Source organism: Diadema setosum, chromosome 6 (assembly GCF_964275005.1).
Source record: "Diadema setosum chromosome 6, eeDiaSeto1, whole genome shotgun sequence".
In the NCBI taxonomy this organism is placed as follows: Eukaryota; Metazoa; Echinodermata; class Echinoidea; order Diadematoida; family Diadematidae; genus Diadema; species Diadema setosum.
Genome location: NC_092690.1, coordinates 10,622,148 through 10,644,641, shown reverse-complemented (window position 1 = coordinate 10,644,641; position 22,494 = coordinate 10,622,148). Strand labels below are relative to the sequence as shown.

Here is a 22,494-nt window from a genome sequence, read left to right as displayed (position 1 = left end):
TGTGCAAAAAAAAGGGGGCACCCCCTCCCCCCTTCCCGGTTCCATCGGCCCTGGGGAACTTGGTGGCCTGTGTATTAAGCCTATGAGCATTTCAGAATTCAGTATGGAACGGGTTGTGGCACACAACAATGACTCTTTTTTCGTAAGTCATGAATGGAGAACAAAGGAATAATACATAACTATTGGTAGTCAACCTTGCCTAGGTCTAATTAATCCAACTGGATCACAAAAATTAAATTACTGAATTTTGACTTAGACAATAGAATTAACACATCCATCCAGGGTATTATTTTTCTTTGACTAAAACAGTGTTTCGACTTTGGCGAGGTTGACTGTACAGTGCACAGCTTCATGTGTATTAAAGCAACAGTTTATTGCCTTTTAATTGTATGTACATTGTTAGATACTAATTGTGCAGCTGGAAGTAAAGCTTGTAATATCGCAATCTTGTGAAACTATTGATACAGTGAAGTCAAGCGTTAATTGCTTCGGAATATTGTGGCATGTCAAACACTGCGGACAAGAAATTGCCACAAGACAAGGTCTTGTAGCCCTAGTGGCGTTATATCCATCCAGGGGATGATTTTTTTTTTTTTTGGGGGGGGGGGGGGGGGGGGCTTAAGACAATATCTTTACTTGGGCAAGGTTGACTGTACAATGCATAGCTTCATGTGTATTAAAGCAACAGTTTATTGCCTTTTAATTGTATGTACATTGTAAGATACTAATTGTGCAGCTGGAAGTAAAGCTTGTAATATCGCAGTCTGGTGAAACTATTGATACAAGTGAAGTCGAGCGTTCATTGCTTCGGAATATTGTGGCATGTCACACACTGCCGACAAGAATTTGCCACAAGACAAGGTCTTGTAGCCCTAGTGGCGTTATATCCATCCAGGGTATGATTTTTTGGGGGGCTTAAGACAATATCTTTACTTGGGCAAGGTTGACTGTACAATGCATAGCTTCATGTGTATTAAAGCAACAGTTTATTGCCTTTTAATTGTATGTACATTGTAAGATACGAATTGTGCAGCTGGAAGTAAAGCTTGTAATATCGCAGTCTGGTGAAACTATTGATACAGTGAAGTCAAGTGTTTATTGCTTTGGAATATTGTGGCATGTCACACACTGCAGACACGAATTTGCCATCGTCATGCTGCATTTCTGTTCACTTTTGCTCATGGGGGAATTTCTACCCTTATTGGCATTTGTAATCCGGCAGCTAGAAACACAACAAAAGAAAAGCAAATATTTATGTATATTGTGTCTTGTTTTGACTGGAAATAAAGATGAGCATTACTAATGGTATTAAAAATCTGCCTTCCTGTCATTTTACTCTCATTTCTGTCTCTTGTCCACCCAGGCCATTTTGGAGCACATTGACTGGATGAATGGATGCAGGGTTGTGATCTTTAAATAGTCAAATTTGTACCATATGATTAGATAGATCTCGATAGACATGGAGTGGATTCTATAAATGACTTCATTCCATCAAGCACAAAACAACAAGCAATGAAAGTTTAATTAAAGGTGATCTGAAATGTTGAATACCCCCCCCCCCCAAAAAAAAAAAAAAAAAATGTTTTATATCATTATTTTGACAGGCCAGGTTTCCTTCAAGTAATATTGGGTGACGCACACATAAACAGTGACAATTTCTCCCCTCTCGAAGATCAATATGAGATTTATTTTCCCACGATTTCTATGATAAGCAGAGGCTTCATTAGGGCAAAATATTTTTCTCCGTAAAATATTTTGCCCCAGTGAAGCCTTTGATCTGGTCATTTGTGGAGGAAAGTATGAGATAGGAATCACGTAAAACTCATGACAAGAAAAAGCGGCGGGATGATTCAGACGACACAGTTTTACTCCAACGTTGTCTTTTCTGGAGAAGTGGTAAAAGTCAAGTGGTAACGTTGGATTAAAACTCTTGTCATTCATGCTGTCAGAAATAGTACTCTCACATACAGACCCAAAAAGAAGAAGAAGAAGAAGAAGGAGAAGAAGAAAAATATATCTGTGTATAGGCAAGTGGTCAGTGGGTTGGAAAGCACTGTCTGGCTTCATCTTAATGCATGTAGTACATACGTATATGTAAAACTGGAAGACAAAGGCACCCAATCAATAAGGCACAAGGTGAGTTCTTGGAAAGGTCAAGCAAGCAAATGACCGGTATGGGGTGCGCGGGTCAGTTCGCAAGGGACTCGGGACAAGGATCATGTCGTGTGTGTTAAGGGGGACCCTTGATGATGATCTTCGACATTTTCTCCTTGATCTTCACAAAGCACTTCTTGAATTCGAGTCCATCGCCCTAGAGAAACAGAAAGACAAACAAATGAAATTGAATAATGATTAAAAGTCCAGCAAAGAGAAAGCATTTCCCCCCTAAACATTGCACAATGAAGTCGTAGAGCCAAATACTATGTGTGTAGACACCAACCAACATTCATGCAGTACTTGACATTGTAGTGGTAATTTTCAGGCACAGTACAATTTGACATTCATGAAACAGAATTCTGTGTTACTGTAACTTGCAGCACTTTGACTAGTCCAGTCTGGCCCTTTGTGTAGGGGTGTCCACAATCCCGACATAAAACATACAGCTTCCGACTATGATCCCTCTACAAACTTGACGTAAGAGGGAGACATACCAAACCCCTCCGAAATGCACCCTCACAAAGGTCCAGTACATAATATTGAACTCTCGCTCAATCCCGAAATTGCTAGGCATCAATCCAGAGAGTGTCCCAATGAAACTTGTCTCTGATTGGTCGATCTGCATGATCCATGCACCGAGACCACGCCTACATAACGTTCAGCCGGAGCTCGGCCAGTCAAAGTCTCCTTATCGAGCAATGATGGCACCAAACCTTTAAAAATCATAATTTTTGAACTGATTGTCCGATTTTGCTCAAACCATTAACTGATGTGTTCCACTGATATTGCTGCTTTCACTCAATCCAATTTTATATTTGGGCTTTGGTTTCTTTTAAAATTGTCAGAAAACGTCTTGCGGAGTGAGAGAGACCAGGGAGATCTTTGGGTCGATAGAAAGAAGAGAGAGGAAGACTCTTACCTTGGACAGCCGGAAGTCCACTAGAATGCGACCGTCCATCTCCAAGAGGCTGGCCTTCATGGTCAGTTGGTGGTTGCGACGGTCAAGGGTTGAGATGGTGATCTAAAGGTTAAGGGTCAAAATTTCTCACAGTATTATTCTAACAACAAAGAATATGAGACTCTTTTATGAGTATTAACCACTTAATGACAAATAGCTAAACAACAAATTATGCTTTTAAAAGATTTATTTCTGCTCTGATATGCTACTTTTCTATTGTACAAGGTTGTATCCATTTTTTTTTTTTCCAAAAGTGGTTGCGATTAGTAGCATGTGTATGCTGAGGGTTTGCTGATGTGAAGAAGTCACTTCTTTTTTTTTCAAATAGAGATTATAGGTTTAACTTGCTTGTTTTTGTTTCTTTCTCCCTCAAGAGAGACCATTACTTTTCAAATTTCTACTCAAGCTAGATCAGCAGGGCTGCCAAAAAGACCCACTGATCAGCATAGTGAAGTCAACTTCAAAAGCAAAAATAAAATCCTGCTTTGACTTGAAAATAGGAAAACATACAGGTTCTAACAATGCTAAATCAGAAAACATAATATCTTACACATCAAAATGTACTTCCTTATATTTTGATGAAGGAACATATTAACACAATACTGGCTATCACTGCATCAAAGTCCCTAAACTCTCATGTCTGAACCCTGTGAAGATATTCCTGAGTTTACTCAAGCAGGTGTCTAAAGGAAATGTGCGCTACAGCTAAGGATGTGTAATCCATTGGAATATAGTCACATGACCACAAATGCTAACTGGAGGTGCCACAAGGACACAATATTCGGAAAACAAAAATGGTTGTAAATCTCTTATTTGCTTAGCTTTGCTCACTTTCAAAAGATAGTTGCTTTCTTTCATTTTACTCATTCCAGATGAGACAGATTAGTACTAATAGATCCCGCACAAAGCTACTGTAAAACCAGAAATGTTTACATGCGCAAAACTTTTGCGAATTTGAGGAGCCAAGATTTGCGGCAGTTCCCCCCCCCCCCCCCCCCTTCAGAATGCACTGAAAGCCAGTGGCAATTCACTTAAGTTTCATGTGGCGAAAAAGGCCATTGATTCTGATTCCTGAAAATGCCATGCCGCGAATGTCTCTTGGTTTACACTATTCTCCCTACCTGGTTTGAACAGCTTTTCTTCCAGGAGTAGGCGCTGAGTTTGTCCAGGATCCCAGTCAGCACCCTGAGGGTCTCCTCGAAGCTGCACTTGGTGAAGAAACGCGTCATTCTACGCACTAGTCTCTGCAGCGGAGTCTGAGAGAAAGAGAGATAGACAGAGAGGGATATACATATATTATATATTATATGAAGAGAGACAGATAGATATATATGTACATAATATACAGACAGAGAGAGGAAGTATGTAAAGACATGGACAAGGTTTGATTGAAGCAGGTGAATGGACAAGAGGAAGGAAAGATAGAACAATAAAGGTGAAGATTTAAAAAGAGAAAGAGCAATAAGATAAGCAATAAGATAAAACAATACGCATAACTTCCTTAATCCCACATATTAATATCCATGTTAGCACTTGTCTTCCATTGTGGTCTTTAACCTGTCGAGGATGGGCTGAATTTGCTATAGTATGCATTTCCCATAGACACTTGCCCAAGTTTACTCGGGACTCGTCTTCAATGGGTTAATACCCATAAGTGTGGGGAAGTCATGCAATGGGAAGGCTGGCCTGACTGAGATAAATTAAAAAAAAAAAGGAATTCAGACAATGAACTGTCTACAACTTTGTATGCAGCATACATGTAGTGGAAGAATATTGATTGGAGTTGAATATTGCCACTGAGCTATCCATCTGTCTATCCATCCATCCATCTATCTATGTATCTATTTAACTATCTATCCATCTATCTATCTATCTATCTATCTATCTATCTATCTATCTATATAACTATCTATCTATCTAAACATACATAACAGGGCTCTAAAACTTTCCTCTGCCTATTAAAGGTACTAGCCCACATTTGCAAACCCACGAAAATCAAAACTGCATAAAACAGGTCCAATATGACTTCAAGTACAAGTTATAATAGTAACATACCTCACCTGTTGCTCTTTGTCTATACCATTCGATAAAAGAGAGAAAATCATTGTTTTAAAATCAATTTTCAAACCGGGTCAACCCGACCCAAAATCAAATTACGAGCGCGGGCTAGCTACGCACACTAACTAAAGTAATGGACTAATTGGAACGAAATTTTGCACAGGTGTTACTGCAATCATACCCAAACTCCATGCTAACTACGAGACCAATTGCTGCAGGTTTACAAATGTGGGCTAATACCTTTAAGGACCACTGCCTACCTGAGAGGCTCCAGGGGTGCATGCTAGCTGACTACTGAGGAGCATGTTGTCAGGGTGAACTGGCTGGGAGAAGCTGAATGCGTTCACCAGTTCCTCCACTGCGCTGGGTATGGCGCCCTCGTTTGCCGTCCCAAAGCCATTGGTCTGGAAAGTGGGCTGGGAGGCGGAGACCTTCCCGTTGCTACGGCAACCATGGACAACGACAACGTGAGAAATAGGGAGAGAGATTTCAGATGTGGGTGAAATACATATCATGCTGTGAGTTTCAAATAATTAGGGAGGGTTTGCTTCTGCACAAGAACATTATGATTACTATATTCGCCATACATTTAGTGAGACTAAATTTTCGCCAATCGGAACATCCCGCGAGTGATTAAATTCGCGATCGTGGAGTCCTGTAGTGAATGGAGAAATGTATACGCATGCGTCACATTCATAGTGTGATCAGAGTCAATATCTTCGTGTGACTTTAATTTCGCGAATAGCACCTGACTCACAAAATTTGCGAAAATGAAAACCTCGCGAAATATTCGGCGTATACAGTATAAGACACAACTGCTACCAGCTTTTGAATTAACACATATGCGGGCAATCTTCCCACTGGTTATCAAAGCACAGAGGATTGATCTGTCAGTTTGCAGAGCCACCAACAGGCTTATGCCCAAGAGTTCTGGCTCATTTTTTAGCTCACAGCAGGACGTGAACAAAACACACTGGTGGGCAACTCTGATAGCAACTAAAAGATATTGCAACATGCGATGTGGTCAAAACAAATGACCGTTACCTGCGGCCACCTGCCAGAGGCGATAGGTCCTTGCCGCTGCAGACTCTCTTCATACTGGCCAAGCCAGGAGAACTGGACGGCACACGGCCAAGGGTTCCTGAGTCCAAGAACAATTACAGGCAATGACGGTAGGGTAAACTTTTGTTGGCATACATGCAGTATGATAAGATGATGACAGATTCTGTTGTTTACAAATGATCTTATTTCATTTTTGCTTTTAATTCATTTTTTTTTTAGTTTTATTTGAATTCCTTTGCTTACTTAAATGTATTTATGTACTTACTCGATCATTTATATATCAATCTATCCATTTTCTTAATGTTGCTTAGTAGACAAATTCCCCCAGTTACTTGACATTAATATTCTTCAGGATCCTTAAAACTATACTTGTCTCTCTTTATATACTGCACTGTTCTGTAGAAATCATGTTGAATGACCAAATGAAGAGCAGCTGATACCACATTGTTATCATTTGACTGACCCATTCAAGAAGGGGAAATAATCTCCTCTAAGATTAAGTCAAAAGGGGTTTGAGCTTTCAACCCCAGATGAATCTTTGTGAGCGGCAAAATGACAAGCATACAGGTTACAAAAACATACACATGAGGGGACCACACACAACATGCACTGTCTTGGGAGGGGTAAGGAACAAAGAACAAAGAAAACAAAAGGGGGTGGGTTATGTGTCAAAGGCATGGAGCCCAACAGATTGTAAGCAGAGGGATTAAAGCACAGGGGTGAGAAAACATAATCAGGAACAGGTCGGGTCAGTAATAGTCCCAAGGATCATAGATGGGCAACCTGTGAAGGATAAAGATGAATTGTTTGAAACTTCTAGGACTCACATAAAAGCGGGTTTATGTGTCAAATCAGAAGCTCAAAAGTAGGTACAAACAGGAGCAAAACTTGCAAAAATGGGGAGTTTTCACTAATCCCTCATACTTTACCATCAACAGGTGGACATAAATATTGCTACATGATACTATAACTGCTTCTTCAATACTGGAAAAACGGGAATATTCCTATGTCATATAAAGTTGGCAAGTATGAAGAGAAAGGGGGAGAGCGTGGTGCTTCTATCGATGAGCATACCTTTGGACCGGAACCAGCGATCATTCTTGATCTGTGAGATGCCGTAGCGCTTGGAGGGTTTCTCGGTAAGGATCCTCCTCAATAGAGCTGCTCGAGAGGCGAGAATAATTACAGGAGTTAAAGAATGGCACTGCTCTATTAGAGTGTAATTCTACAACATGTTTAGGTTGAATTTGAAGATGTTAGACATTTTTGAAGCTTCACATTTACACATTACAGGTGATATTAGTCACACTTACAACTGTACATTTATGCATTAGAAGTATACTTATTTTTCAGTTTTTGCAAACATGATGATACTAGTTTAGACAGTCATATTTTCACTGAGGCGACAAGACCTTGTATCTGAAATTTTTGTGAAAATGACTTTTTTAGATTAATGGTCAGATAATCACTTATTAAAATGATGTCCTGTCCAAATCCTAGCTGTCTTACCCCCAAAATAAAGTCACCATGGCATGTCAAAGGAAAGGCTCTCCCATTTGATGCAGCTATCTTTCTTCGCAATAACTCAAGAAAAACAGGCCCTATCAGCCCAATATTTTGCACATGTTTAGTTCATGTCACGTACATTATTTCATATAATAACAACTACTTGATCGGACACCATCTTGGGTGAGTTTGGCTGCCATGTTTTTTTGCTCTGCTGAACATTTGACACTTTGTAGATACAAGGTCTTGTTGCCCCATCAACGATATATTCAAATTGCCTATTCAAAAGGTGATGATGTCATCATCTTGATGTCATCATCTTGATGATCATGCTGGATTAATCCTTCAAACAAGTAGTTTCCATAAAAGGTTCACTTGTAGAAGCTCTCACATTACCTAAAACTGTTTGTTTTTTTTCCTCAGTGAAACAATCCAATGTTTCACGACTGAATCAATATCTGGTGAAAATGATGTCACATTCGACTGATGACTAATACCATAGAAGTGGTACAACTTATGTGTCTTGGTAATGTGTCTGTGATGTTGTCTTATTAAAGTGGTTTTCCCTATGCATCTGAGTCTTGATTAAATGGAGGTAACTGCACTCATCCCCCCCCCCAAAAAAAACAAAAAAACAAGAGACCCGCGGGTCTAGCGCTCACCTGAGTATCGCAAGTTCACCTTTCACGCAGTCACTAATCTAAATTATTCACAGCTCTACTAAAATTTGACCAGGCATTCTCAAGTAGAAGATGAAAATGTACAATAAGGGCCCAAATTTTTTAAGATTCCTTAATTTGGGGGGATTGGGGCCCCCTGGGGCCCTCTGGGTGGGGCATGGTGCCCATTTTGATAAATTAAGATCCTGACCCCCTAGGGATGTTACCCGCCAAGTTTGACGAAAATCCAATATAATGAGGTTTTCAGGAAGAAGATGAAAATGCACAATTCAGGCCCCCATTTGGACCTTCCCACCCCCCCCCCCCCCCCCTGCCCCCACAAGGGGCACCCCTGGATCTGCTATGAACACACTTGAAACAACAGTCATTAATGTACTCACTCATAGTATTATCTTAGCTCTATAACTTCTGATTCTAGAGAAGATTTTTAAAGATTCCTTCATTTTGGGGGGTTTGGGGCCCCCCTGGGGGCCCCCTGGGTGGGGCATGGTGCCCATTTTAACAAATTGAGTTCCTAACCCCCTAGGGATGCTACCTGCCAAGTTTGATGAAAATCGATCTTGGGGTTTTCAAGAAGAAGATGAAATGTAAAAAGTTTACGCACGACGGACGACGGACGACGCACGCCGGACGAAGGGCGATCGCAATAGCTCACTTGAGCCTTTGGCTCAGGTGAGCTAAAAAGAGCAAAAGGGGTAAAAACTATAATAGATCTTATTACGGAAGGGAGGGAAATCCTGGTGGCACAACATCATGTCACACATTTTGACACCAAAAATAATCACCGCCACCAATGATATCAAACTTAAAGTATCAAAAACTTCATTCTTCCCTCGCCTCACACAACATTGTCCCAGTCTTGTCTGGAACCATTTTTTTTCCAACGCGGTCCGAACAGGCCACACCACTGCGTAGAAAAAAGAATACTGTTTATTCATGACAATCTGCATATCTTGATATGTTTAAATCTTACCCAGTGGGGTGGTGTCAATCTTCTTCCATGGTGACAGGTGCATCTTTTTGTCCAGCCAATCACAGAACTCCGTGCAGGTGTACGTAGGTTCATCCCAGGGCAGCTCTGGATGGAAGATAGCAATAAATAACGACAACACACATCACTCATCTATTAAGCCATTAGCAACTGAAATGCCCAAACCACCCGTCTTATTACTCCCCAAGCCACCCAAAACTGCCCGTCTGTTGTTGTTTCATACAGAATATATATGAACTGTTCTCTTGAAAATTTTGAAATGAATATCAGTAGTTGTTCCTAGATCCATCACATTGATTCTTGTCACAGCGAATTCATTACTTTGCAATATTTACTAACAGTCCCAATAATACAGTAATTTTGTGACACAGCTAGAAACAAGTAAGCCTTAACAATACTTTTATGATATAAAAGGGGAAAAAATGTCATAAAAAGTCTGCATGTAAAGTTGAGACATTAAACTCCATAAAAATATGCCTTGCAGTTAAATGGACAAACGGTATTGGTAACTCACTTATCATTATATCGTTTTGTCTGTTGTTCTTTTTTTTTCTTAGTGACCTCTCCAAACTGTGGGCAAACTGCGAACAACAAAGGCCAATTTGTGCCACTTTAACACTTGACAAATTATGATTTTATACAGAGCAGTGAAAGTTCTTTAATGGATTTTATTGTTGCTGTTGTTGTTCTTCAGGTCTCTGGAGTAATTCAAAGCTAATGTGAATCAGCATTTGAGAAATAGCACTATTTCTTGGATACAAAGGCCCAAATTACCACAGTGCTGTAGTTAGATGGCATCCTTTAGAGTTTTGTAAGATTGTAGCAACCTTTTCAATATCAAGGTAATGGAAAACACTGAATTCAGGTGAACAAAAAAGAAGATTGAAGTTCTTTGAGTGAATTCAGTTTAAGGACTGAGTGAAAGCATCTCAATTAGTGGTAATACAGGGCAGCTGTCTGCAAAACTGCAAATTTCTAATTGGCATTTGTGAGGGGTATTCTGTAGAAAATCTGTTTTCTCTCCCAGATGACAAGCCATTTTCTTGTCATGAATACAGCACTGACAAAGGCTCTTTGTTCCATTAAATCCCTTAACAATGTGTGCCTCTAAGTGAGTTAATCCCTTCACAGAGGATTAAAGATCTATTGATACACTGAGTTCCAAATTCAAAGGGTCCGTTCAGAAATGTCTTCTTCCAAAATGAGCAACAGAGCTAGACAATACACTATTGACTATAGGTAAATTACCCTCTCAGTTTAGTAGTGGGTGGTTGCACTGAAAACCATGTATTCTTTCTCCTGAAGGCGGTAAGAACATTCTCACCAAAACTGTGGGGTAGACACTTTTCAGATTTTTCACTTTTCTGTGGGGTAGGCACAATTTCTTCATCCAAGAATGAATGCATGGTGTACCACGAAACCACACACCATAAAAGTTCTACTTCCATGAAATGTTCAAAGAGCATCGGCTATACTCTCACACTTCCTCTGCAGTGTGTTGACTTATGTACAGATCAGACTGATTTGCCATGCAAACCAATGACAATTTTGTGGTATCACTGATGAGAATTCATTTCCCACACAGGATGGCACAATAACAGCTCTCGACTGTTGAGTCATACACCACGCTGGCATCATGCAAATGGACCTATCCCATAATAATTCAGACAATTTACTTGTACGGAATGGAACTGCCGTCTTGGAAGTCTCGTGACGATAATCTAAAGATTTGGCAAGATACATGTAGCTAAAATGTAGTTAAAACTCTCTGGCAATTGATAGTATATATGCAGAACATATCAGATAGAATACAAGTACTGTATGTACAATAACAACTTTGAGAATAGGTTCCTCTACCCAAGAAAAGGTGACTTTGCACTTGTACTGAAGAATCACATGAAATGTGAAACTATACACCTCAGCTTGCAAGGATCTTCAAGAAAAATCTCATATTTATGTCCTCCCCCCTCCCCACCCCCCAGAAGATACGAAAAAAAAAAAAAACCTGATTAAATGCACTGTACAGACAAATACAGTGGACTCAGGTTAATAACAAAGTCGGACCGGCAAGTTTGTTTGTTTTTTTTTTCATTATATTGAAATTTCGTTATAACCAAACAAATAAACAATAAAAATACATAGAGTGGATAATATCGCGGTCTGAATATTCAATTCATTGTAACCGGAATTTCGTGATAACCGTGTTTGTTATAACAGGAGTGCACTGTACACTAATCGTTCATAAAAAATGAATGATATAATGGCCAGGAAAAAAATAAACACTTGTGAATCAACTCAAGAGAGGGCGTCAGTCGTACCTCCAGCAAGCATGGCAACGAGAATGATACCACAGGACCAGATGTCGGCAGGCTCGGCGTGATATTCTGTTCTCTTGAGGACCTCAGGGGCGACGTACGGCGGAGTGCCACAACATTTCCCCAGCAGCCTCTCCTTGCCCTGGTGCCTGAAGACCGTCGCCAGACCAAAATCCGAGATCTTGAGATTGTCTGGGCAGAGTCAAGAATAATGACACCATAATCACAATTAAACTATGGAAGACAATGATAATGACAATAATGAGGATGACACTGTCACTTTGATCTTCAGGTTCTCTGAATTGAGCAAAGAATAATGACATCATATTCATGATAGCAATGATTATGACAATAATGATATTAATGAAAATACTAATAAAGTATTAATAATAATAAATACATTGTAACCACTATTACTTACAGATGAAACAAAATCGAAGAAAAGGTAGAATTGAAAAATAAGTGACAAAAGATGCATACAGTGATATTGATATCAAACATGATGTAGATAATCATAAGCTTTCACTTCACATGAGTACTCTGCCCAACTACAGTTTATGACTAAGTGTCATGAAAAGAATCTTGAAAATTAATACACATATACACAAACAGATCAACAACTCAAGACACAAATACTGTAGCTTGTAAAGAAATGAGACAGAGGTGAAAACAGTAAAAATGCTGACAACTAAATAACCAAAACCAAAGTAAACTGCCAAAGCACACAACACTTCATCTGCATTGTCATTACAATTATATTCTCTGCACAGGAGGCATACCATTGTCATCTAGGAGGAGATTTTCAGGCTTGAGGTCCCTGTGAGTGACACCCTTGGTGTGGAGATACTCCACACCCGAGATGAGTTGGGAGAAAAACCGATGAGCCTCGGGTACTGGCATACCCACGTCGGGCTCTGCGGAGAAAGATCATACTAGAGTTCTTTCAGAATGCCTCAATTCTTATATGTATAGGCCTATTTGACAAATAGAATATTAACACAGCAAAAGTGCTTGTGGTGCAATTTCACATATTCTCAAATTTTGCTGACTTGTATGATGATTTTCAGAATGCATGCTAAGAAATAAAAGACTCCAGCATAAAAAAGATTTGAGAATTGTGCTGTTGTTTTCACTACAAATTACTACAACTATGCTAATATTTAAAACATTTAATTTAAAAAACAATCATAAAAAAAGTTATTCTACAAGTTCTTAGTATGAACATCTATGGGAAACATTGAGTTTCTATCTCTTCATTTGTACACTTTTATTGACAGTGTAACATAATCATATAATTTCTAAATGGATTTAAACAAGTTCAGTTGCAAGAAATCTTTGTATGCTGTGCATGTCATGTGATAGTGCATTCAAATGCATTATAAGACCATTGGCAGCTTTATCTTACTGTTCTAAAAGTCCTTAAAACCATTTTAAATACAATTTGACAATGTCCCTTCCATATTACCATATGAGCTCTTCCTTTGTATCCAGGCAAATACAACTAAACTGTTAGTGGCAACAAGCACCACATACTGTATACGCCGTTATTTTCGCGTACAAATATTTTCGCGAATGACGAGGTCATAGACATTTTCGTGAGATGTTGTTTTCGCGAATCAACGCCGACGCTTACGTTAATGCTGTATTAACAAAGCGCATGGAGACAAATTCGCGATCCAACTGCAATTCGTGAAAATTAAACCCTCGCGAAAATAACGGTGTATACAGTAAAGACTGAATAGCTATGTACCATGTGGTGTATTATGAAATGCAATATTCTTACCGATCCTGTCGAACAGCTCGCCACCACTGGCATACTCCACAAACAGGTACTGAATGGCGCCCTCTTTGCGGTGACCGTAAAATCGGATAATGTGGCTGTCTGACATCATACGATGAATACATACCTGACGAGTGAAATAAAAATGATCTTAACATTAGCACTACGTAACAAGATCAACGAAATACCAGTAATTTCCGTACAACTGCTTGTGACATATGTTGACAATGAACATGAGCCATTCTTTGATTTTAAAACATGACTTTTCTTCCTACTTTGGCTAAAATGTCTATCTGGACTATCAAACTGTGATCCTTGAAATTAACTACTTATTTTGAATACGCAAAGTATACATGGCACACGTACAATTCATGAAATCTGCAGAAAACCCCTGAAAGAGACAAGAACCTTTATCTTCCCAAAGTTAATCTGTTGTCAATTTAAGAATCAATTATGCATTCAGCAAATAAAGAGATTTGAAATTCTGCAACTGAAACAATTAGTGTACAAACAATTTAGTGTATGAAAGGGTCCAAGGCAAGAGAGCTCACCTGACACTACCTTGCAAAACACTAGCAAAGAGTAACCTTACAACTATCACAATAAACAAAATACATTGTACAGCACTAAGCTGTAGAAATGTACCTTCTGCAATTTGATGGGCTTACCTGTGATCTACCTCATTCTGACGGTTAACAAATTTTCTTTTCCTACACAAATTCCGAGTTTTCTTACAAAAAAAAGCTCTCTATAGCGACTAGCAAGTTCACATCATATAAAATTACTTCTTACTTCTTTTCTCACGCAGTCAGCTGCTCCAGGAGTTTTATCAAGGTTCAAGATCTTGACAGCTACCGCTTCCTGTGTTGACCGGTTCACGGCCAATTTCACCCTGCAGTAAAAGATGTCATGAATTACGTAACAGGCATCAAACTGAACACCACAAAAACATGACATCAAAATGATGACCCATACTTCACCAAACACACATTGAGCTACGTCTTAACCTGTACGTTAGTAGGTATTTTTGACCACCACACAGAACTGAATGATATCTGGCCACTGGCAATCATTCTCTTGGTGGTGTATGATCAATGTGTTTTAAATACCAAGTTTGATCTAATTCATCAACTCACTCGCCATATGCGCCTTCACCCAAGGTCTGGACAAAGTCCCATCCATCTACAAATGGTGTCACCATGCCGACTGCATGCCAAGGGACCTGTTCTGTAGTACACAGTTTAATCGATGTTTGAGTTTACCTGTAAAAACAAAACAATGCTTGGCTGTTCAGTGATAATAACATCCTTGCAGATCTATCTTTCTTTTCTTTTTTTGCCAATTTAACAGATACTTGACATGTCCTCAGATGACTCTCTTATGAATTGTACTCTGATAAAACTTTACTGTGATCATATCAAAATATATATCTGTGTAAACATCTATAGGCTAGTCACACATACATTTCTAGTGTAACTTAGGATACTTTATAACACACATTTCTTAAAGTTAAGATACAAACTGGTCTGTTTTCGCCTCAGTTGTTTGATTGTGAAAACCCTGCAATGTTTCAAGTGTACTGCACACAGTCCACAGGTATAATTTTGTTTACCTGCATGTGATAATTAAAATGTATTTGTAGCCATTTTACACTATATTTGTAGGGCCCTAAGTGGTGGTTTTACTTTAGGTTGGCTGGTGAGGAGGTGTGGGTACGATTTTACTTAATATGATCATGAATATCTATAAAATGAGTCAGACTTCAGTTTTATGGGAATATGCGCATGAAGTGGTGAGACTGACAGCCACACAAAAAGCACAAAAATTTGAGTTGGATCAGGCAAATAGCAATATACTAGTGTACTAAGCTGCAACAGCCCTGCATTGAGCACATCCGCTTTGCTCGTGGTTGATCGTGCGTGCTTGGATGGGTCGCTGCCGCGCTGCTCATCAGTTGATTAAAACTTGAGTTCTTTGTCAAAAAGTGCAGACAGAAATATGTCCTCTTTTCATTACGTGTGTGTAAAAAAAAAAATAATAACTTCGCAAAAAATAAATAAATAAATAAAAATAACTAAAAAACGAATAATTTAAAGAAAAAAACAGTGCAAACTTGTGACAATCTATCAATAAATGAAGAGTTTGTTTGCAAAAACTGATAAGACCATATTTGCCAAATGGAGATATTTGCAATTAAAGGTAAAAAAAAAAGAAAGAGAATAATAAGAAAATTTTTGCTTCTTTTAACCATAACTTCAAAAATATACCTTTGTATGTAGTGACCAATAGATTATTAAAAGGTATTATTTTGTACTTTATGACAGAGACCGTACTTCAAAATCTTAAAAAATGGTCTTCTCGCGGTTTTTGCGAACAAACTCTTCAAATATTCCAGTTGTATAAACAGTAATATGTCAGATGTGAGATGGATGAGAAGTGAACAGCAGGCCTCAGTCATGTCATGAGCATCTTGTCGCTACTTACAGCAACTGGGCTGTGTATCAATAGTTGAGCACAAAGCCAGGCCTCATGACTGAGTATGAGGACCCTGCCTGGCCTGTGCTGTGGCCGGCGCCTGGAAGTGCTCATTTGTATGACGGGGTAACTACAGGCAGCCGCGACAAACGCGGCTGCACCTCTATTCCTTCGCAGACGTTGTCATTTTTCAGTGTGGTTGTGCGACTCCTTCATGAATATCTTTTTTAATCGTGGAAAACTAAAATACAAGGAATTATCGTAATCTATGATAATCATTCAATAATCGGTATGCGATTTTTTGTTTAATTACGTCAAAAACTCACCGAAATCTGTGGCTGAAATCAGGTCTGTAAACGTCCTTATTGCTTCACTCCTCATCTGCGTGTTATATGAATGGCATTCACTCTCCTATACTACAACGTAGGTAGTCGGAGACGTACAGTAAGCAGTGGTAAGGGTACCGGTTTTCGACACTTTAGCACATTTCCTTGTTTACCATCAATACTGCACCGTTTTACCTCGGAATTTCGATGTGAAGTTGAGCTACAAAGGCCAATTATAATATGCCTTGAACGAATTCCAGTTTGAATGCACTCGTGTTCCATTTTAGCGATTTCCGTCACGCCGTCGCTGGCATCAGATTTCGACACCCAGCATCATTTTTCGACACAATCACAGCGCGCATCACACATAGGCCTAAATCACATGGCGCGTACAGTATGCGTACACTGCATTGTGGACGCAAACCAGCAAAGTACCAGCGCAAGAACTTGTTGTTTCCTCTATAAATAACGTGTCTTATTATGGGAATGCCAAAATCTGGTGCCACATTCTCAAAGCCAACTCTTTCTACAAGTTTGCTCATTTATCACGAATTCAGCCATGAAATTACTAAAGACAATTATGAATTCTAACATCAGGATTTGGCAAACAAACTGATACTAAAGTAAGATATCCGGCATGGGTGAATTTCATTTTACGGCGATGTATACAAAATGCATCATATTGTTTGAACCCCTGAAAATGGCCGACATCAAAATTTCTGCTGACACTGTGTTGCTTTTCTCCTAAATATTCTACTGTCGGATTATGATGACAAGTGACAAACGGTGTTTATATAAGACTAGAAATGTGATTGATAACTTGGTTGATTGTTGAAGTCAGACGTTTGTATCATGTAAAATTTATTGAGTATAGGGTAAGGGCACCAGTATTCGGTCAGCCCCCGGTATTCGGTCACTTATCACTAGTCACCAGCCAGTAAGTTCAACTGTCACAACACACGCAAATCACATTAATTCACATACTTCCACACTCATTCACAATAGGAAACTCCCTTGGCCCCCTCCAAAAATCCATCCAAAATCCCAAATTTTACCGTCAAAAGTGCAGAATCGGCGCTACTTTCCAAAAGCGCGCGCGGATAAGGCCCAGTTATAAGAGTATGGGTCGCCGAAAAAGCGCTAAAAATCGAGAAATACGCCGTTCTCTCGCGGGATTTTTCGCCTATCGCAAGCTTGGAGTGTAATGGTATCCTCAAAAACGCAAAAGAAAAACAAAATGTCCGTACGTGCCGATACAGTGTCCCAATGTACAAGGGTTGAATGCAAGTGCCGAGGACCCAGTATTCGGTCACCAACGGTCGCCGCAACGTCCCCGATGCAATTCTGCGCCAACAAGGTAGCGCGCGTGCGCGTTTTTCAAGCTGCCTTGAACACGCATTGACTTTGAACGCGCACATCGCGTGACCGAATACTGGAGCCGATGACCGTATACTGGGGAATTTTCAAGGTGAAATATTTCGCGATTTTGTGCAATTCTGTGAGATATTTAACGAAATGAAAGTTGAGATTAAAGAAATTTGATATATTTCACATACATTGCTGTAGATATGATGTCTGTATGTATTATTTTAGTTTGAAAAATATTGCAAAAAAGCTTAAGTGACCGAATACTGGGGATGTTACCCTAAAATTTAATAAGAATTATCTGCTGAGTGTCGAAATCTGGGTCCTGTCGAAAACTGGTGCACTAACGGTACGTCTAAACGCGCGTCTCCGACTACCTACACCCCTTTGTACGTCGTAGTAGTGCAGGCCCTAGGTAGTCAAGGTAGTAGGAGAGTGAATGGTGCTACTGTCCTGATGGTAGGCCCTAGGCCTACTCTCTTTTAAAGAAGACGGTTTTGAGCAGGAGCCACTTTCATGACTCAATGAGCGAGTTTCCCGAACTGAAGTACTAAGAATAAGAAGTTAGAACGTCCTAACTGCTTGCCTACACAGTTAGTTCAAGGTCGATGGTTGCGTTGGTGGTTATATTCTAGCCCATTCTAACGTTTAGCGCCCTAAAACTATACTAGTCATAACAAATTTTTAGCATACACGAATTCTAAGACGTGGGACTACGGGTTGGCGTGCTGGTCATTTAAACTACAAATATCAACAATTCATAAAGGTCATTCTCGTGCATAAAGCACCAATTCAAACATAAGTATGGCTCATATGACACTCCGTCTTAAAATATGAGAATAAAGTCATCATTTGCGCTCTGTATCTTACCCGTTCCTCAATCTCGATACATACGAATGCAAAACAAACGTGGAATACTGCCCACGAATGACGTTCCAACTTACGAAGATCGCGCGAAATCAAATTAAAATTGCCAGAATTAGAAATAGTTCAAGCCGTTCTCTGTGATTGTTTTTGTTGGTTGCGCGTTGTCCTGCCGACATAGGCTTTAGAATATAGGCCTATACACATTTTACAGTGTATCTTCTTCTTCTTCTTCAACTATTTTTTTTTCTTTTTTTTTCTTCTTCTCCTTTTTTTTTTTTTTTTTTTTTTGGTGGGGGGGGGGGGGGGGGGCAAGACGGGTGGCCAAACGGACCTTGTTCGACACCAAATGTTCCAAATTGTGTAGGCTACAGGTGTGACATCATGAACAAGTGCCCAACCGTCTCTACATAATTTTGTTTCGATTCAATTGAATTTAGTTATCAACATGAATTATCCTGTGATGTAGGACACCTCTGGTCTTCCATGTGAAGAGTTTGTTCGCAAAAACCGATAAGTCCATATTTGCCAAATGGAGATATTTGTGATTAAAAGGTCAAGAAAAATAAGGAGAATAATAAGAAAATTTTTGCTTCTTTTCACCATAACTTCAAAAATGTACCTTTGTAATATAGTGACCAATATATCATTTAATAGGAATACCGTACTTCAAAATCTTCAAAAATGGACTTATCGGTTTTTGCGAACAAACTCTTCATGTGATGACGTCATAATGTTTATGACGCCATCACTTCGCAGCAGTCAAAAAGCTTCTCCACATAAATAACCATTATATTCCTCACATTAAGAAATCAGGGTTCATTTTGGGGTTCAATTATTATTATTATTATTATTTATTCGACCAGGTAAAGAATGTAGAATACATATCATTAACATTACAAACATGAAACAAAACCCAGAATGAACAACATAATGTTTATGACGCCATCACTTCGCAGCAGTCAAAAAGCTTCTCCACATAAATAACCATTATATTCCTCACACTAAGAAATCAGGGTTCATTTTGGGGTTCAATTATTATTATTATTATTATTTATTCGACCAGGTAAAGAATGTAGAATACATATCATTAACATTACAAACATGAAACAAAACCCAGAATGAACATTACAAAGGATACCCTGTACTGTACACGTTACACAAAATGAAAATGAAATTAATGGAGACTACATGAGGGTCAGGGCACACAAAAGTAAATACATTTACTATTGCCCGTAGGCATGGGAACCATCACATGTTGCCCCTAAGAAACATTTAACAATCATTAAAAAAATTATCACTCAACCCCTGATTCCTACCCCTTCACTCCATAGTCCATATCAAACTTCAAAACATAAAAATACAATATAATTCCAATATAATCATCCAACCCTTAGCTTCATTTATAAATAGGCTATAAAAAATGCAACTTCAACATAAATGTAGGAGATTCTTTGATTTCTACCCGACCCCCAACCCTAAACTTTTAATCATCATTGTCGTCAGCATAAAAATGAAGATAAAGCACATGCATGCATACAAATCAAAACTAAAACTATCATCCAATGTGATTGATATACCCCATCAAACACCGAAAAAAATAAACTCAGCTATAACAATTAATTTGTATACTAGCTGTTACCATAACAACTCAATGTTCAACATGAATTTGAACCATTGAACCCTTTCGTGGACTGGGGTTAAAAGTGTGGGTCCCAAGCACACTTCATTAGAATGCGGCTCTGATTTGGATATCTCAGCCATTTCAAAACCAATTTTCATCAAATAAACGTTGAATTCCTCATGGACTTACATGCTCTTTCATATTTCATAAGAGATTTCTCACTATCTCACAAAAAAAAAGAAATGTTAGAAACCTGTAATTAGGTTTCAACCAAAACTATACGACCCCTTTAAAACAAGAAAATCTATGTGCGAGAGAGCGGAGTGACCGAGAGGACGAAGGAATGGATTTGAAGGGACATGGGCGTCAATCCGTTTTCACGAGTGGGGAAGGGGAACTTTGAGTTGAAATATCTATGCGAGGGTGTGGGAGGGGGGCGTTTCACTCGAGGAATATTTTGCATTTTTAGACCTGAAATTCAGCGATCTGGTATACGCTTTTGGTGAAAAGTTGGATTTTTTTTCTCTTAAGAAAAATAGAAAAAGAAGCATTCACAGATAATTGAATGATTTAATTGTGGTATCTCGTTCCGAGTGTACGATATCACCGTGTAGGCCTATACTAAAATTAATGATACGTGCAAATTATTGCCAGAGGAAGGGAGACGATGTGTATAAAGGGGTACGGTAGCCCCCTCCCTAACGGAACGTTTGCATTTTACAACCATAGAATGATGCGCACTTTTGTGGAATCATTCGGAAAATAACTGTCAATTTCCAAAGTGACCGACAGCGACCGAGCGGGGGAAAGGTAAATTAAACGAGGAACTTGTACATTTAATAGAATTGAAGTCATGGATCTGATGCAAACTTAGATATACAAAACATTTTGGAATCTGTCAATCTAAATGTGCCAGTAAAAAAAACGAAGTGTTGTGGGGGAGGGTGTGGGAGGGGGATACCCCCTTCCACGCGAGAGAGATTTTGCTATTTTAGAATTGAAATTCAACGAGCTCGTGCACACTGTCTTGAGTAAAATATTGAAAAATTAAAAGGTTGAAAGGGAGCGGCTTCATGCACATGAGTGTTTATATACAAGCAATTTTCATCCCTTCACCTTCCAAATCCCCGGTCCAATTTTTTTTTTTTCCTAGTAGTCAAATACTACTTGTCAAGTATTCATTTGAATAAGAAACCTATAATAACTCTGTATTGATATTGTGTATTGCCGTAATTTTATTGTGGTTGTTTCAATCATGAAAATCCAAGTAAGCAGAAGTCCAGTTTATATCTATATAATAAGCCATCTATATTGTGTAAATGCAGTGTTGAATAACAGTCCCTGTTGTGCATGTGTATAGCGCGATCCGGGAAAGTGTGAAAGCTCTCTAGAGAACTTTTGATTAAATTGAATGAACGAGTAAATTATAGAAACTATTTTTATTTAATGACATACCAAAAACTGAACCCGAGTCTTACAATAATCTATGTTATAGACTCACATAACCGAACCGCTCCCATTAATAATAATAATAATAATAATAATAATAATAATAATAATAATAATAGTACCAAGACCTTGCCAGAGAGCTTCGCCGCCTGTGGAATATGAGAACGAAGGTGATCCCTCATTGTCGTTGGAACAACGCCAAAGCAGCTGCGACGGCACTTGGACGATGTTGGTGTGCCAGATCGAGTGCAAACGCTCCAAAAAGCAGCATTGCTGGGGACGGCACGAATCCTGAGAAAAGTACTGGAAGTCTAAGGTTCCAGGATGTACGAACTTGACGTGATATTAATCTCCAAGAGATATCTTGTGAAGATAGAGATAATAATAATAGTAATAATAATAATAATAACAATAATAACAATAATAACAATAATAATAATAATAATAATAAATGAATAAATAAATAAAGAGCAGATAAAATTCTCTGATTGAAATTATATCTTGAGAAATTTCACAGAAACGTAAGTAATAGTCATGATGATAAGCTGTTATTATTATTATTATTATTATTATTATTATTATTATTATTATTTATTTGGCTTTCAATCACAAATACATTTTTCGAAATCAGAAAATTGTACATTGGAGTGGTAAGGGGGCACCAGGTTGGGCAGCCCGGGTCTGGAAAGAGCCAACTAAATGACTTAGGCCCTCAGGCCATCCTCCCCAACCCACCTGGTGCACTCAAAACAGTCAGTTTACAATATTAAAAAATACAAATTTTATTAACAGGCATACATAAAAAAACAAAAACAAAACAACTGTTTCTTTGTAAGTGTCAATTTGAGATATGTGAACCTACCAATCTTTCTTATTCCATTCAG

The 22,494-nt window shown here is 38.8% G+C and overlaps 1 protein-coding gene across 1 annotated transcript; it reads right to left on the bottom strand.

Annotated features, from left to right (window-relative positions):
* Window positions 1–2,171: 2,171 nt before the first annotated feature.
* Window positions 2,172–18,611, bottom strand: LOC140229948 (serine/threonine-protein kinase Chk1-like). The gene is made up of 13 exons (XM_072310148.1): window positions 18,544–18,611; window positions 14,644–14,769; window positions 14,300–14,399; window positions 13,511–13,634; window positions 12,507–12,641; window positions 11,731–11,919; window positions 9,395–9,499; window positions 7,310–7,396; window positions 6,218–6,314; window positions 5,434–5,614; window positions 4,237–4,371; window positions 3,077–3,178; window positions 2,172–2,311 (listed from the first exon to the last, which is right to left on the bottom strand). Exons 2-13 carry the CDS (start codon window positions 14,706–14,708, stop codon window positions 2,231–2,233), a joined length of 1,401 nt encoding a protein of 466 aa, XP_072166249.1. The 5' UTR covers window positions 14,709–14,769; window positions 18,544–18,611; the 3' UTR covers window positions 2,172–2,230.
* Between the last annotated feature and the right edge of the window lie 3,883 nt (window positions 18,612–22,494).

Excerpts from the sequence above, each read along its gene's own strand:
- LOC140229948 (XM_072310148.1), bottom strand. The coding sequence starts at position 14,708 with ATGGTGACACCATTTGTAGATGGATGGGACTTTGTCCAGACCTTGGGT. Across the intron at positions 14,400-14,643 it reads GGTGAAGGCGCATATGGCGA|GGTGAAATTGGCCGTGAACC; the intron begins GTGAGTTGATGA and ends CTTTTACTGCAG. Across the intron at positions 12,642-13,510 it reads CGAGCTGTTCGACAGGATCG|AGCCCGACGTGGGTATGCCA; the intron begins GTAAGAATATTG and ends CTTTCTCCGCAG.